The sequence below is a fragment of the Octopus bimaculoides genome, chromosome 11, assembly GCF_046866305.1.
Source record: "Octopus bimaculoides isolate indiv1 chromosome 11, ASM4686630v1, whole genome shotgun sequence".
Taxonomy (NCBI): domain Eukaryota; kingdom Metazoa; phylum Mollusca; class Cephalopoda; order Octopoda; family Octopodidae; genus Octopus; species Octopus bimaculoides.
In genome coordinates, this window is record NC_142938.1 from 55,655,529 (window position 1) to 55,669,885 (window position 14,357).

Sequence of the window (14,357 nt, forward strand, 5' to 3'; positions counted from 1 at the left end):
TTTTGGAAAGATTGTGTTTTCTCTTATCAAAGTTTATTCCAGCTCATGACTAACTAATGATTGAATGTGCATAAGAATACTGGTAATTCTTATCTAAAAGACTGCAGAAAAAGGGCTATTAATTTTTGTATATATTTTTCTGTTTAATTTTAATGTAATCTGACATATTTCAAGGCTTAGATTAATCAACATGAAGACAGACTATCATTAAATAAGATATAAAATTTTTCAGGTGCATTGTCAATCAACAGTTCAAACTAATGCAGGTTTCCCCAATGTAAGTGACATGTCTTTTACAATGTCTCTGGACTTCAAAGCATGGTTTCTTGACCTTTAGATTTATAAAAAAAAAAAAGCTGATTTTGGTCATGTATCTATTTTTCTTCATTTACCCTTTCTTTTTAGCATTCTTATTTATTGTGCCTAGTGGTATTCTTATAGTAAAATTTATGTTTCATTGTTCATTGTTTTTTTAGTAAATATTTTTACATATGTCTTTATTTCTTCAAGTTAGTACTTTTAGTTGCAACATTTTATAATTTTGTATTGTGTGTCATGATTTCTGTGGTTGACTTTCATTTTCGTTTTGTTTTTCTTGTTTACGATGTCACTTAGCAATTCTATTTGGTATCTAGAATAAAATTTGCCTGCTATTTTAGTATACAGCAGACTGTATTATTAATTTATTAAGTGTTTGTTATAGCAGACTTGTGTTGTAATTGTTTTCTATGTTAACTTGAAAACTTTAGTCTTTTCTTTTCTTGATGTGTTCATATTTTTACTAATAATTAAAAAAAGATGAGGGGAAATGGTTGATGGGGCAGGGAAGATGCAGGTGGGCATTTGTATGGAATTCTTGCCCATACCTTTCCTACATACTGAGCAGGGCCATTTACCTGATTGGAGTAGGGTCCTGTCTGTTTTCTTACTTAATAGAACCTAGGTCTTTGCTAAGTTAACTTTAAAGCCTTTTGATTCCAGGTTTTGCTTCCACACCTAGAATTTCTTTTCTAGTTCTGTTACAGAATTTGTTATGAGAGCAAGATCATCAGCATATAACAGTTCCCAGGGGCAGCCAGTCTTGAATTCCTCTGTTATGGCCTGGAGGACAATGATGAATAGCAGGTGACTGAGAACCAAACCCTGATGAATACCTGCCTGTACACTAAATTCATCACTGTACTCCTGATAAACTCTCACCTTACTGACAAAATCTCTGTACATGGCTTGTACGGTTTTCACAAGCCACTTGTCAACCCCTAGCTTCCTGAAAGCCCACCATATCACACAGCAGATAGCCTGTTGAGGGCTTTCTTCAAGTCAACAAACACCAAGTACAATGGTTCGTTCTTAACCAAATACTTCTCCTGCAGTTGTCTGACTATACAGATAGCATCAGTAGTGCTTCTCCCCAGCACAAAGCCAAGTTGCAATTCATCTAATCGGATTCAGTTTGTAATTAACTGAGCTATAACTCTTTCCATGACTTTCATGACCTGGTCTAGCAATTTGATGCTTCTGTAATTACTTCTATTTAAGGCATCTCTTTTACCCTTGTAGCAGCTGACTGTAATGTTGCTGCACCAGTCATCAAGGATAACACCTTCCTGAAAAACCTGATTAATTATACAGGTGACTAAATTGTGTCCTATTCTGCCAGATATATTTAGCATTTCAGTGGTAACTCCCAATGGACCAGTGGTAACTTCTTAATTGCCAGTCCTTCTGTTGGCTTCTCATAGGGGAGACTACCTGTCTCCCATTCGTTCTCCACATTTAATAGTTTCTCATAGTAACACTTCCACACCTCTTTCTTTTCAGTGTTACTAAGTGCAAGAATGCCATTATTCATCCACTCTTCTCTGACACACTGTCTAGCAATCCATAACACATCAAGTTTCTGATGTTCATACAGTAAGAGATTGGCAAACCTCTTCCTTTCTTCTTCTGCCCTTGCTAGATAATCCTGTCTCTTAGCTTCCCTTTAGGCTACCTGGTACAGCACTTTGCTGCCTCCATTTCTCCAATCTATTCAAACCTGTCTCTTTGCTTTTATGGTTCTATCTATCACACTGTTCCACCACCAAGTCACAACCTTTAGAAGGTTGTCCTGTAAAAACTTCCAGTTGTCCTCTACATTATACATCACAACCTCCTCTTTTTCATCATATACTTTAATCATGATATCTCCAAATGTCTGACCGCTTGATGGTTCTTTGAGCTTTCGTAATTTCCTTTTCCAAACTGGTTTGCATTGTTGTGTCCATCTAGCTCTAAGTCTGAAGTTGCTAACCACTAACTTATGTTGAGCTGTACATTCCTCACTGGAAAAGGACTTTGCATTTATAAGCATCTCTTTATCTCTGTTTCTGATATGGATGTCGTCAATCTGGCTTGTATGCCCACCAGACTTACTATGGCATCACCACCCATGCTTTTTGTTGTGACTCCTGATTCCCCACCTCTTGACCAGACCAAGCCTGAAGATAATGGGATCCCTGGGTTGCAATGTGCATTCAAAGTGTCAATGTTCACTGAATCCTGCAGTTCACGTGGATTGCTTTGCTCTTCATCTATGGACGAGCCAAGTGATCCCCTGTCCAGGGTTATGCTACTACTACTATGTTACACCTGATTATTTCAGTCTGTACTTGCTATGCAGCACAAACAAGGGATAGTGACATGGCAGCTGTAAGGTCAAGCATCTGCAAGGGAAGAGAAAGAAAAAAAATAAAAGGATAGGGTGACTGTTGTAGGTCAGCATGCAACTGTCATCGCTCGCCATGACATCTGGGGCGAATCGTCGAGGAGGCCTCGGCAGATGTATGTAAGGAAAGAGCAAAATGAAACAAAGGCAGGCGTGATTTGCAGAAGTTAGAAATATTTTGTCATTAAAAGTTAACTGATGACTCTAAATATTCAAACTGTTACTTCTTACCTGAACAATTTAAACCAAACAAATGGAAGATCATGTTTGTTACTAATTGTCACTTACTTACTGCCTCTATTGGAAAATACTACTACAAATAATATAGATGGTTGACATTTGTGAGAGTGAAAAAGAATGGTAAGACAGAATTCAATTCATGTTATGAGTGAATAATCTTTTGAGATAAGTGCAGGTATGGCCATGTTGTAAAGAAGTCACTTCCCACCCACAGTTTCAAGTCCAGTCCTACTTGGGCAGGTGTCTTCTATTACAACCAGCCAAAGCCTAGTGAGTGGAAACTAAAAGTTTGTCATGTGTATATGTGTTTGAAAGTGCTCATATACTCTTGTCAGGGCTTCACACAATAGTTACAAACAGGTGTCCCATCATACAAGTCAACCAAAAACAAAAATTCAAAATTCAAAGTGGTTATGAAAAGATAAGCAAAAAGCAGTTTGAAGTTCAAAGAAATTATGAAGAATATAGAACTTAAATGAAACTTATCCACTCTCAAAATATACTAGAGTAATATCTGGCTTTTTAAAAAACATGATTGGATCTTATAAAATGTTTTTTTACAATGTAAGACTGAAGATAAATGTATTGAAACTTATCAGACCAAAAATGTATTTATTAGGAATTGTTTTCATTTTATTTATTTATTTGTTTTAGGTATGAAGAAAATTCAAATGCAAGACGTCAGGAGTTATCTCGTCGACCAGGTAAATATCTTTTACTTCTCATAATTCTGTAAACACGTTCATATTATTTTAATGTCTGATAGCTTGAGTCACACATTTCTTTTGTGCCATGGTTTCTATGAGACAGTTACTTGTTATTTAGTGGTCAATTCATTTACTTTTACAGCGGCAGGATGTCTTAGCAATGCCTTCTTATGATTTATGTTAGGCTTGTTTAAACATTTAGAGATATACCTAAAAACATACAGCATTTTAACTTCAAGGCAAAAATTGTTTTAGCCTTGAACAGTTGATAACGCATTATGAAGCATATGCCTTGTACTATAATATTTGGGGCAATGCATCCCTAAATACATTTTAGATCACAAACAGACTGACTTGCAAACCAATATTCATACACTTTATAAGCACCAACTCAAGTTGAAGTTTACTCTCTTCCACTAAAAGAGGTCTCTATTTTTCTGGAACTATTAGAAGTCACCTCCTCTTTGTAAACACCTTTTCTTCATTATCCAATGTAAATGATCTTACCTCTTGGACTCTGTATTAATTATATTGATTATAATTATATTTTTCTTTCTCTCTTAAACAACCTCCATCTGGAACTTGCACCCTACTTAAACATTTCCTTCATCTTGCCACAATAAACTGTACCAGCCTTACTCAGTTACTTCAATCTCTTTATCTAAGACAACCTAAATAGGTTAGGGTATTTTGCTGTCATTTCTCAGTTGAACATTACAAACATAACAAGAGTTATGAATATTACATTACTCATAAAAAAATTATGAGTGGAAGAGTGGGTGAATTTGAATATTTTTGGTTTATGAAATGAAAACTTGAAGCATTAAATATAAACAGTGATGGACTTTTCTGTCATCCTGTTGAGAGTTCCACAGCTTCTTACTGGACAACCAACACAGATCATTTGCTTATAGTGATCAAATGCTTGCATTGTGCATTAGCTCACTCACTCCAACAGATCAACATTGCCTGTACAGGTACAAGGCATGCCACACATCAAATATCAAAGTGATCACAGAGCTGTGTAAACTTATGTGTTTTGCTCAAGAACACAACACATGGCCTGGTCCAGGAATCGAAATCATGATCTTGTACTCATGAGTGAAACACCCTAATCACTAGGTTACACACCTTAATGTGTAATGAAATATAACTAATAAAATATAAATCTTGCAGAAATTTATATTATAATGAGGAGGAGAAGACATAATTCCAGCATAGATGTTTCAAATCTGATGATAAAGATTTAAGAACCTCTTTCAGCAGTCAGTTTCTGGTTGTAAAAGTTTGAATAAATACATTTTTGTTATTCTGTACTAGATGTTTTAGTTGTTTAATCTATGATCATAGCATTCTGTCTATGGCCATCCCATCTCAGTTTCAAACAGTGTATCTAGGACTACAATATCCAATGTGTCCTTCCTCTTTTTTTTTTTTTTCTATGATGGTACGGTTTGGTTTGACTGCTTGCTATCTCTAACAGATCAAGTCTCAGTGTAGAGGCTCCCCCTGTTAAACGTCATTTAATACTGAAGTTCTTAACATTTCTGTAAAATCCCTTGATAGAAACTAAATACCATTCCAGTAGATGTTTGAATGCTTTTTGCAGATGAAGCTTTTACATTCACATTCTTTCCATATACTGAATAAATACACTGTAATCTTCTAAGTAATCTACTAAGTCTCATCATCATCATCATTTAACCCTTTAGCATTTAAACCAGTTGTATCTGGCCAAAATATTCTACCTGTTTTTATAACTTTACACCAGCCAGATCTGGCCTCTCATACACCCCCTGTAATGTTATTCTAAAAGTAAACAGTCACATCATCAAAATCTCTAAGATAGTGCATGATTAGTTCAAGACAGTGTGAATAAATAAGCATTCAGACTAATCTGAATGCCAGCAGTTAATGTCTGTTTTCTATGCTAGCATGAGTTGGATGATTTGACAAGGGCTAGCAAGCCAAAAGACTGCATCAAACCCCAGTGTCAGCTTTGACATGGTTTCTACAGCTGGATGCCTTTCCTGATACCAACCACTTTACAGAGTGTGCTGGGTGCTTTTTTATGTAGCACCAGCACCAGTGAGTTCAAATAACTTGCATGACAAGATGCTTCAATTGAGGTGGGGGGATAGTACTGAGGGAGGTGACTTAATGCCAGGTGATGAGCGGTTAAACTATGATAGAAGCATAGAAACAGGTGTCTTTCTGTAGGGTTAGATACAGTAATGAAAACAGATGTGTTGATTTATTGGAATGTAATTTTTTTAGTAAAGATCATAAATTAATAAGTTATTGCTCAGCCCTGCCCCTTCTTTATATTGATTATCTAATCACAGTGATTACAAGTGGTCTCAAAGGTGGAAACTCAAAGAAATGGTCATTTAGAAAATCTATTTTTTTCTCTGATCACAAGTTAGTTATAGAAGTAAGCTGGTTGATTGCATACAGCATTAGATAACCTGCTCAAAAGTCATGAGTTTAGATGATCTGTTGCAGGTGTTTTATTGGAGTTCTGAGCAAACATTGTAGTCTACATTGCCTGAGTTCATCTAGCTATCAATTACCAGATCTGGAAAGTTACCTGTGATAGGCTGGTAGGAAGATTTGTTAGTTACTTGCTTAGTTGTATTAAATCTGATCTAAGCACTCACCCTCAACAACCCTTGTGGCTCAGGATGATGGAATGAAAAGATGGATGAGGTATATATTATGTATTAAAGAATGAATAAAGAACTTAATCCTTTAGCATCTGGCCAAAATACTCTACTTGTTTTATGCTCAAACCGACTGGACCTGGCCTCTCAAACCCAGCCTTCAATGTCATTCTAAAAGTAGACGATTACATCATTGAAATCTTGAAGTTATAAGATAATGCATGAATAATTTCAAAGTAGTGAATTAATTAGCATTAAATTTGACAGAGTAATCTGAACACTAATAGGTTAAGGTATCGAGTTTGTTCTAGGCTACTGCAGAAGCTTTTGACACATGAAATTTTTGCCTCCCAGAACCTTGATATGTCTAAAATATATGAAGGGAGTAGCAGAACCTTGATATGTCTAAAATATATGAAAGGAGTAGTAGTACGTGACTACAAAGCTTAGAAAAAGAAAAGAAATGGAAGTCAAGTATTCAAATCCCATTGGCGCCTCTTCTTGTAACTTAGCAGTTCAGCAAAGGAGACCAACAGAATTAGTACCAGACTTTAAAAATAACTACATGAGTTGATCTGGCTAAAAGCCTTCAAGGCAGTGCCCCAGTACGACCATAGTCCAATGATTAAAACAGGTAAGAAATAAAAGATTCAGTTTCAAGTCGTGCTACTTGTATGGAAAGCTGACTTTATTTGCATAAACCAGGTTTATTTAAATTAAGCTTCACTTCTTCCCTGAGTAATTGTATTTAATAAGATTATTGAAGAAATATTCAAAGTTTCCAGTCATCTTTTATCTTTTATTTGTTTCACTCATTGTACTGTGGCCATGCTGGGGCACTGCTTTGAAGGGTTAAGCAAATTGATCCCAGTACTTATTTTTGATACTTACACTATCAGTCACTTTTACCTAACCACTAAGTCACGAGGATGTAAACAAACCAACACTGGTTGTCCAGCAGTAGGTGGGTTGTGGTATTCACAAAGATAGATGCACGCACTCATAAATACATATATGCATACATGACGAGCTTCCACACAGTTTCTGACTACCAAATTCACTCACAAAGCATAGGTCAGCCTGGGCTGTAGTCGAAGACACTTGTCCAAGGTGCTACACGATGGGACTGATCCTGAAACCATGTGGTTTGCTAAGTGAGTTTCTTAACCACACAACCTGGTTGAAGATTAAATTTTGAAAAATTACTTGTTCATTTCACATGAAAAATTAACTAAAACCATGTTTTCAAGTTAACAATATTGAAAACAAGGTTAAATGTAATTGACTAGCCTCTCCCCAAAATTTCAGACCCTGTGCTTATAGTAGAAAGAATTATTACCTCCACCTTAGCAAAGGTGGAGGTATTGTTTTCAGTCATATTTGTTTGTTTGTCCATGAACAAGGTGTCTCAAGAATCACTGGATGGATTCAGATGAAACTTTCAGGGATGTTTGGCCTCATGACTGGCATGAACTGATTAGATTTTGGGATCAGTCCGGTACTGGACAAGGATTCTGGATTATTTTTCCTGTTTTTTTTACTCAATTTTTGAGAGCAGTCAGATTCATTTTTAGTATTCTCTTTTGTGAGAGCAGTTGAGTCTATTTCAGATATTCTCATTTTAAAAATCATCCCTGGCTAATCTTTGAGAAGTCATTGGTATTGCCTTGGTGGAAGTTTGCGCTCTCTGAGTGCTCTTGTTGTAATGCTTTTTTTTCACTTTGTACGTTTTCTTTTTTTATATCATACCAGATTATTCGTGAGTTGTGGGTGTTAGCTTTAACTATGTAATTGTGGGTGGGGGGTGGGTTCTGTGTCCCTCTATATGCATGTACTAAGCACCAGGTGTTTGGCTAACTTGCAAGGACTTGGTCTCTAGTTTAGTGTTTTGTTTATTTTGTGTGGTCATCTTTCTCCCATGGACATAATTTTCATCAGTATGTAGACGTTCCTCATAGGAGCTATATTTAATAATTCTTGATTTGAAAAGGTCTCTGGTCAGGAGTTTAATTTAGAAACCTTACCTGTAACCTACTGTTCTTCCCATTTTACCTGTAAATCTGTTTATATTCTGAGAGTTGTTCTGTTTCATTGATATGTGCTTGTTTATCAATCATTTATATACATTTTATTTTTGTGGTCTTTTATGATTATATCAAATTTATTAGCCTAGACCTCTGTATTAACATACATAGTGTTGGCACTTAGTTTTCTTATGTAATTTTTTTTACGATTATTTCACTATTCTATCTTCACAACACCCAAGAATGTGTTTAGTGAATCTACTTACCTGCATGTTGTGCCCATCTGTGCATCTGTGATATTTGATTTGATGACTATTGGAGTGTTTTCCAGATGCTCACAACACTCTTATATCCTGGACTCAGTCACATCACCCCATAAAGTATTAGCAGAAGTGATGAATGACAGCAATTTAAGAATTGCATTGTATACAGCCAAGGAAAGATTCCAGAAGCATTTTTGGTGGGTTTGCATGTCTAGGCTTAAAATTTTTTACATCTCTGGCCAATTGATGCAAATGATGAGTTCTTGCTGGTAATAATAAATTCTCAAAGTATGACATGGCAGATAACCAGCAATATATGAAGTGTAGTGAGCTCAAAGGAACAAAGTAAATCCTGCATTCAATTCTCATTGTCAATTAAAGAGAGACTACTGTTGTTTTATGCTTTGGATGGTAGCAACCAATCGGCCAAAATAATTCTGGTATTAATGTAGAGATAGCAGCATTGCTGGAATCATTGTGCTTCAAGAGTAGTTTTACAGGCCTGGATGTGCTGCTGTTAGTTAGACTTGCCCAAGATGTTCAGTAGTAAATAAGAATTGTTGACTTGTGGAATTATTTCAAACAGCTGTTATTGTCTGTTGGGCTGATTCACTCATTCTCCAAAACCATTGTAAAAAATCACTCCTACCAGTTTCCTTTGGCATGTGCCAGCACCATGTAAAAAGCACCCATGCTGGTGCCATGTAAAAAGCACCCATATCTATGCCACTTAATAAGCACATCGTACATTCTGTAAAGTGGTTGGCATAACAAAGGGCATCCAGCCATAGAAACCAAACCAAAACGGATGACTAGATCCTGGTGCAGCTCTCTGCTTTACCAGCTCCTGTCATACCATTCAACCCATGCCAGCTCGGGAAACAGACATTAAATGATGATGATGATATGATCAAACACAAGCCTGTCTTCTTCATTTAAGAGCTCCTACCCCAGATTGTGTTATCACCCATGGTAGCTCTCCATAAAACACAGTTTTTCCACTACTAACTCCATCTACTGGATTGCATGCAAGCTCAACCTATATGTTACAGATTGGTGGAATGAGGCACCTGTTATGTAACAGCACCAGTTCAGACTTTCTAGATGCAATACATAAACAATCTATTTTATGAATGTTAAATTGTTTTTTGTTTTCTTTTGACTACCACAAGTTTCTCTACAAATCTTCACATTTTATTTTATATTATTTGTTGTGCTGGTGCCACATAAAAAGCACTGGTGCTGGTGATGCATAAGAAGCACTGGTGCTGGTGCTATGTAAAATGCACCCAGTACACTTTGCAAAGTGGTTGGTATTAGGAAGAGCATCCAGCTGTAGAAACCATGCCGAAACAGACTATAGAACCTGGTATGTACCCTGGCCTTGCCAGCTCCTGTCAAACAGTCCAACCCATGCCAACATGAAAAATGAATGTTAAATGATGATGATGATGATAATGATGATGAAATCTCTACTCTAAGACATTACACTTCCATTCTCTTTGCAGCACTGAAACAATCTATTTTATGAATGTTGTTAAACAGTAATTATTTTTTTTCCCCTGACACTGACTACCACAAGGTTTTCACAAACCTTACATTTCATTGTATATTACTTAGGAAATTTGCAATCCATTTTCAAATGAGATTATCCAGTTGAAGATTTTATAGTTTATCCTGTTAGTGTTAAACCAGCCATGTCTGGTCCAAATATTCTACCTGTTTTATGTTCAAAATGGCTAGATCCAGCCTCTCACACCTATCTTACAATGTCATTCTAAATATAAACAATCAGATAGTTGAAATTTCAAAACTACACGGTAATATATGATTTATTCAAAATAATGTGAATAAATTAGCATTGCTTTTGATGGAGTAACTGTAACTAACTGTCACTCTATCTGTTACAACACCAAAGGTTCCATTTGATCTGATCAACAGAACTGCCTGCTTATGAAATTAATGTACAAGTGGCTGACTACTACCCTGAACATAGTTCTCAGGGAGATTCAGCTTGACACAGAATGTGACATGGTTGACCTTTAAAATACAGGTAGTACTCATTTTTTTCAGCTGAGTGGACTGGAGCAACATGAAATGAAGTGTCTTGCTCAGGGACACAACACACCACCAGGAATCAAACTCATGCCCTTTTGATCATGAGCTAAATACTCTAACCAGTAAGCCGTGCACCTTCATTTGTCAGAGTAATCTGAATGTTAAAGGGTTATACGCCATTTTCAATGAAACATCTGGATTAATGGGGAATCTATAGTCTGCAGAATTCATTCTTAGATAGTATTATTTTACATAGAGGTGCGCATATATATCTTTTTATGAAGACCAATTGATCTCTCTCTCCTCCTCTCGTTTCCTAAACCATCTTACATGTTGCTATTTCCCATCATTTTAATTATGGAACATTAATTAGTCCAAATTCATTTGCTGAATTTTTTTTTTCTTTTTTTTCCCCCCTGTTTCCTGTATGTCTAGTGGAGTCTGTCTGTGTGTCAGAAGAGATGAGGCTTTGTTCAAACGTTCAGAAAAGCATATCACCTGAAAGGAGACAAAAAGTAGGACTACTATGTAGGTACCATGCTAACGCAAATGACAATGAAGGAATTCTTTATACTTTCATTCATTTCGTTTCCTTATCCTATATATATATATCTCCATGTCTCTATTATTAATCTTCACGCCCATTTCTCTCTTTTACTAATAACATAATTAAACAGATTCCTTACTTTTTTCTTCTTGTTAGCTGGTCGAATTGGCAGTGGTCGTTTTGACCGTGGCGAAAGAGATGACCGCCAGAGGGGTGAAGCCCCTGGAACCAAAGGTACCTGCATCAACTGTTTAAGTTTATCTGATGCTGGATATTTGCTGCATGTGTTCTTCTTATGTTTAAAAAAAAAACTGTTTGTTTGTGGTTTGCTAACACACACACACACACACACACATTCAAGTATACAAGCATGTTTACAGACACACAAATTATATAGGACATTTATGCAGTTACATTAGAGTGCTTGATGCATGTTTGTGACTATGTGTTAAATTATTTCCCACTTCACTCATAAATATATATATGTGTGTCAGTGAAGTGGGAATTGATTAATAAGAGTTCCATATCCTGACTTTTATAGCCTTCATTCTTTCAGTTAAATCCCATGTTTTATTTTTTATTTCATAGATTTTCTGACATAATATTTTATTTAAAAAAAAAAGAAAGAAAAACATGTTTCATTTAAAAAAAAAACTTTCTGAGAATCAGCCACTTAATAAGTGTGTTTTTTTATATGCTCACTAAGAAAGAATTTTAAATAGAATATGTGATTTCAAAATCTCAAAAACATCTTGAGGCTATGAGAATTAATTTAGCTTAAAATTACAAAATTCTCCTCACAGAAATAAGGTGCCTAATAAAAAAAAAATGTTTGATTTATTGTAAATACTTAACCATTCCAATGAGAAAATTTACTGCATGAAACTCAGGATTTGGATCTATTACTTGTAGCTCTCTCTCTCTCTCTCTCTCTCTCTCTCTCTCTCTCTCTCCATCTGTTTTCTTTCTCTTGTTTGTTTTCCTAGAATAGTGTATTCACACACACACACACACACAGAAATCAAAATACATAATCAGACAAGCAGATCTTTAGTGTGTTGGGGAGAAGTGTTAGGTTGTAAGAATAATTGAAGGAAAAGTGATACTGGGAAATGCAATTTGTAGAAGTGTTTTGACATCAAATCTACATTTATTAGAATTTGAAACATTTTAAAATTAAATGTGAAATTTAATACATGACAGTTAAGCTAATATATTTTAATAACATTTAAGAAAATTTGTTTTTTCTCTTCATATCTTATCTGACTACAACATTTGTTATTCTATATAAATCAATGCAAGAGAGTCATTCTCTTTTAGTACCTTATAATTTAACACACGCACCGGTAAAATTTCCACTTCTTTTTTATTTTTCTAAAATTTTCATTGCGTCTTGCAACCATTTCAATATTTTTGACTCTATTGAAAAGCTTGCAAGACGCAATGAAAATTTTAGGAAAATAAAAAAAGAAATAAGTGGAAACTTTACCAGTGAGTGTGTTAAATTATAAGGCACAACAGTATATAGATATAGATATATGTATATATAGATATATGTATGTATAGATATATATGTATATATAGATATATATGTAGATATAGATGTATATATATATATATATATATATATATATATATATATATAAAGGATTATGCGAATAAGGGGTCCAACGTAGGTCATATGGAGATGTATCTGTATATATGTAGATATATATGTATCTATCTATATATATATATATATATAAGTATATATATATGTATATATTAAGTATTAATAGAATACAGAAAACATGGTATTTTATGCTTTATAAAACATACGCGTGTTTCAACAAATTACTGCCAGGTTTACATAATTGCTTGTTAATCTACATCTTCAGTGTTAACAAAAAATAAGACGAATAGTGTTAATGCTCAATATATATTCCATTATGTATATAAAACACGTAATCACACTTGTACATGATTGTGTGCATGCACGCACACTCACACACACACACACACACACATACATAAACAAACAAACTCTCTTTGTTGTTCTCTCTTTCTGTTACTCACTCATACAGATGTTTATTGTTGAAATGTTTTTTCTAAATGATTTTGGTTTAAATTAGGATTGTTTGATTATTCATAATTCTGTTTCGCATTATTTGTTGATGCATGCAAGTTTGATTTTCTGTTTGAATATTTTTTGCTATATTGTGCATCTTATTGGTTATTTGATAATGCTATTTCACAAAATCTAATTTTCTTAAGTTGTTGCATTTTATATGTGTGTGTGTGTGTATTCATTCTTAATTTATATATTTACTCACTTCAACATATAACTTGGATATTTGTTTTCTTTATTCACCTTATAGACAGTGTATTTTGTATTTCTTGTTCTCAAAAAAAATCTGTTTTGTTACTATGAAAAATATGAAATATACTCATTTTTTTCTTTCTTTTTATTTTGCTCTCTGTATGTTGTTCAATTATGCATGGCTGACCAAATGTGTCTTTATATTCATATGGAATTATTAAATTGTAATATTAACCTCAAATCGTTAAGTGAACAGTTTTATAAATCTACAAATTATAGACCAAATGAAAAAAAGCAGCAAATATACAGGTATATATATATAAAAAAAAAATTACAGAATGAGATAAAAATTCAGGACTGTGAAAGATTTCAGAACATTTATAAATAGAATGTCTTACAGCTGTTTCCAGCATATTTTATATATCCCTTCATCGGAGACGGTGTGAGAAAATGGTTAAGCAATATTTATTCTAGATAAATGAAATAGAGAGTGAATTGGAGGAATGAAAATGGACATGAGATATGCCGGAATATTGTATCTGTAGTTCCATTATTTGGGCAGAATGGTATATATATAAGATTCCTGTATCTTGTGAGTTATACTCACACACACTCACACATATTGGTTGCTATTCCATTAAGGTAGGATTAACTAACCATGTTCCCTGAGTTTGAAGATTGCTTGGAGATACAAAGCACGTTATAAACTTTCAAAAATACAAAGCACATTATAAAAATCAGAGTGTCTCCATTGCAATAAACTATTAGTAGCTCTTATTTTAAATTTTAATGTTGTGAACATTAAATGATGTATATGTGTATGTATACAGTTCTATATTTAAGAGATGA

The 14,357-nt window shown here is 34.5% G+C and overlaps 1 protein-coding gene and 1 pseudogene across 24 annotated transcripts in view; one reads left to right on the forward strand and one right to left on the reverse strand.

The window, feature by feature from the left end:
* LOC106881761 (uncharacterized) overlaps positions 1-14,357 on the forward strand; it is a 135,538-nt gene that overhangs the window by 105,754 nt on the left and 15,427 nt on the right. For 5 of the 24 annotated variants that reach the window (XM_089360080.1, XM_089360079.1, XM_089360078.1 and 2 more), the window contains 3 exons: positions 233-277; positions 3,602-3,651; positions 11,366-11,443. In XM_089360080.1, coding sequence (XP_089216206.1) covers positions 233-277; positions 3,602-3,651; positions 11,366-11,443 — 173 coding nt within the window. Of the gene's footprint in view, positions 1-232; positions 278-3,601; positions 3,652-11,097; positions 11,191-11,365; positions 11,444-14,357 lie in introns of all 24 variants that reach the window. The other 19 variants (XM_089360082.1, XM_089360081.1, XM_089360071.1 and 16 more) reach the window with 7 other exon arrangements.
* Positions 2,460-2,608, reverse strand: LOC149133347 (5.8S ribosomal RNA; annotated as a pseudogene).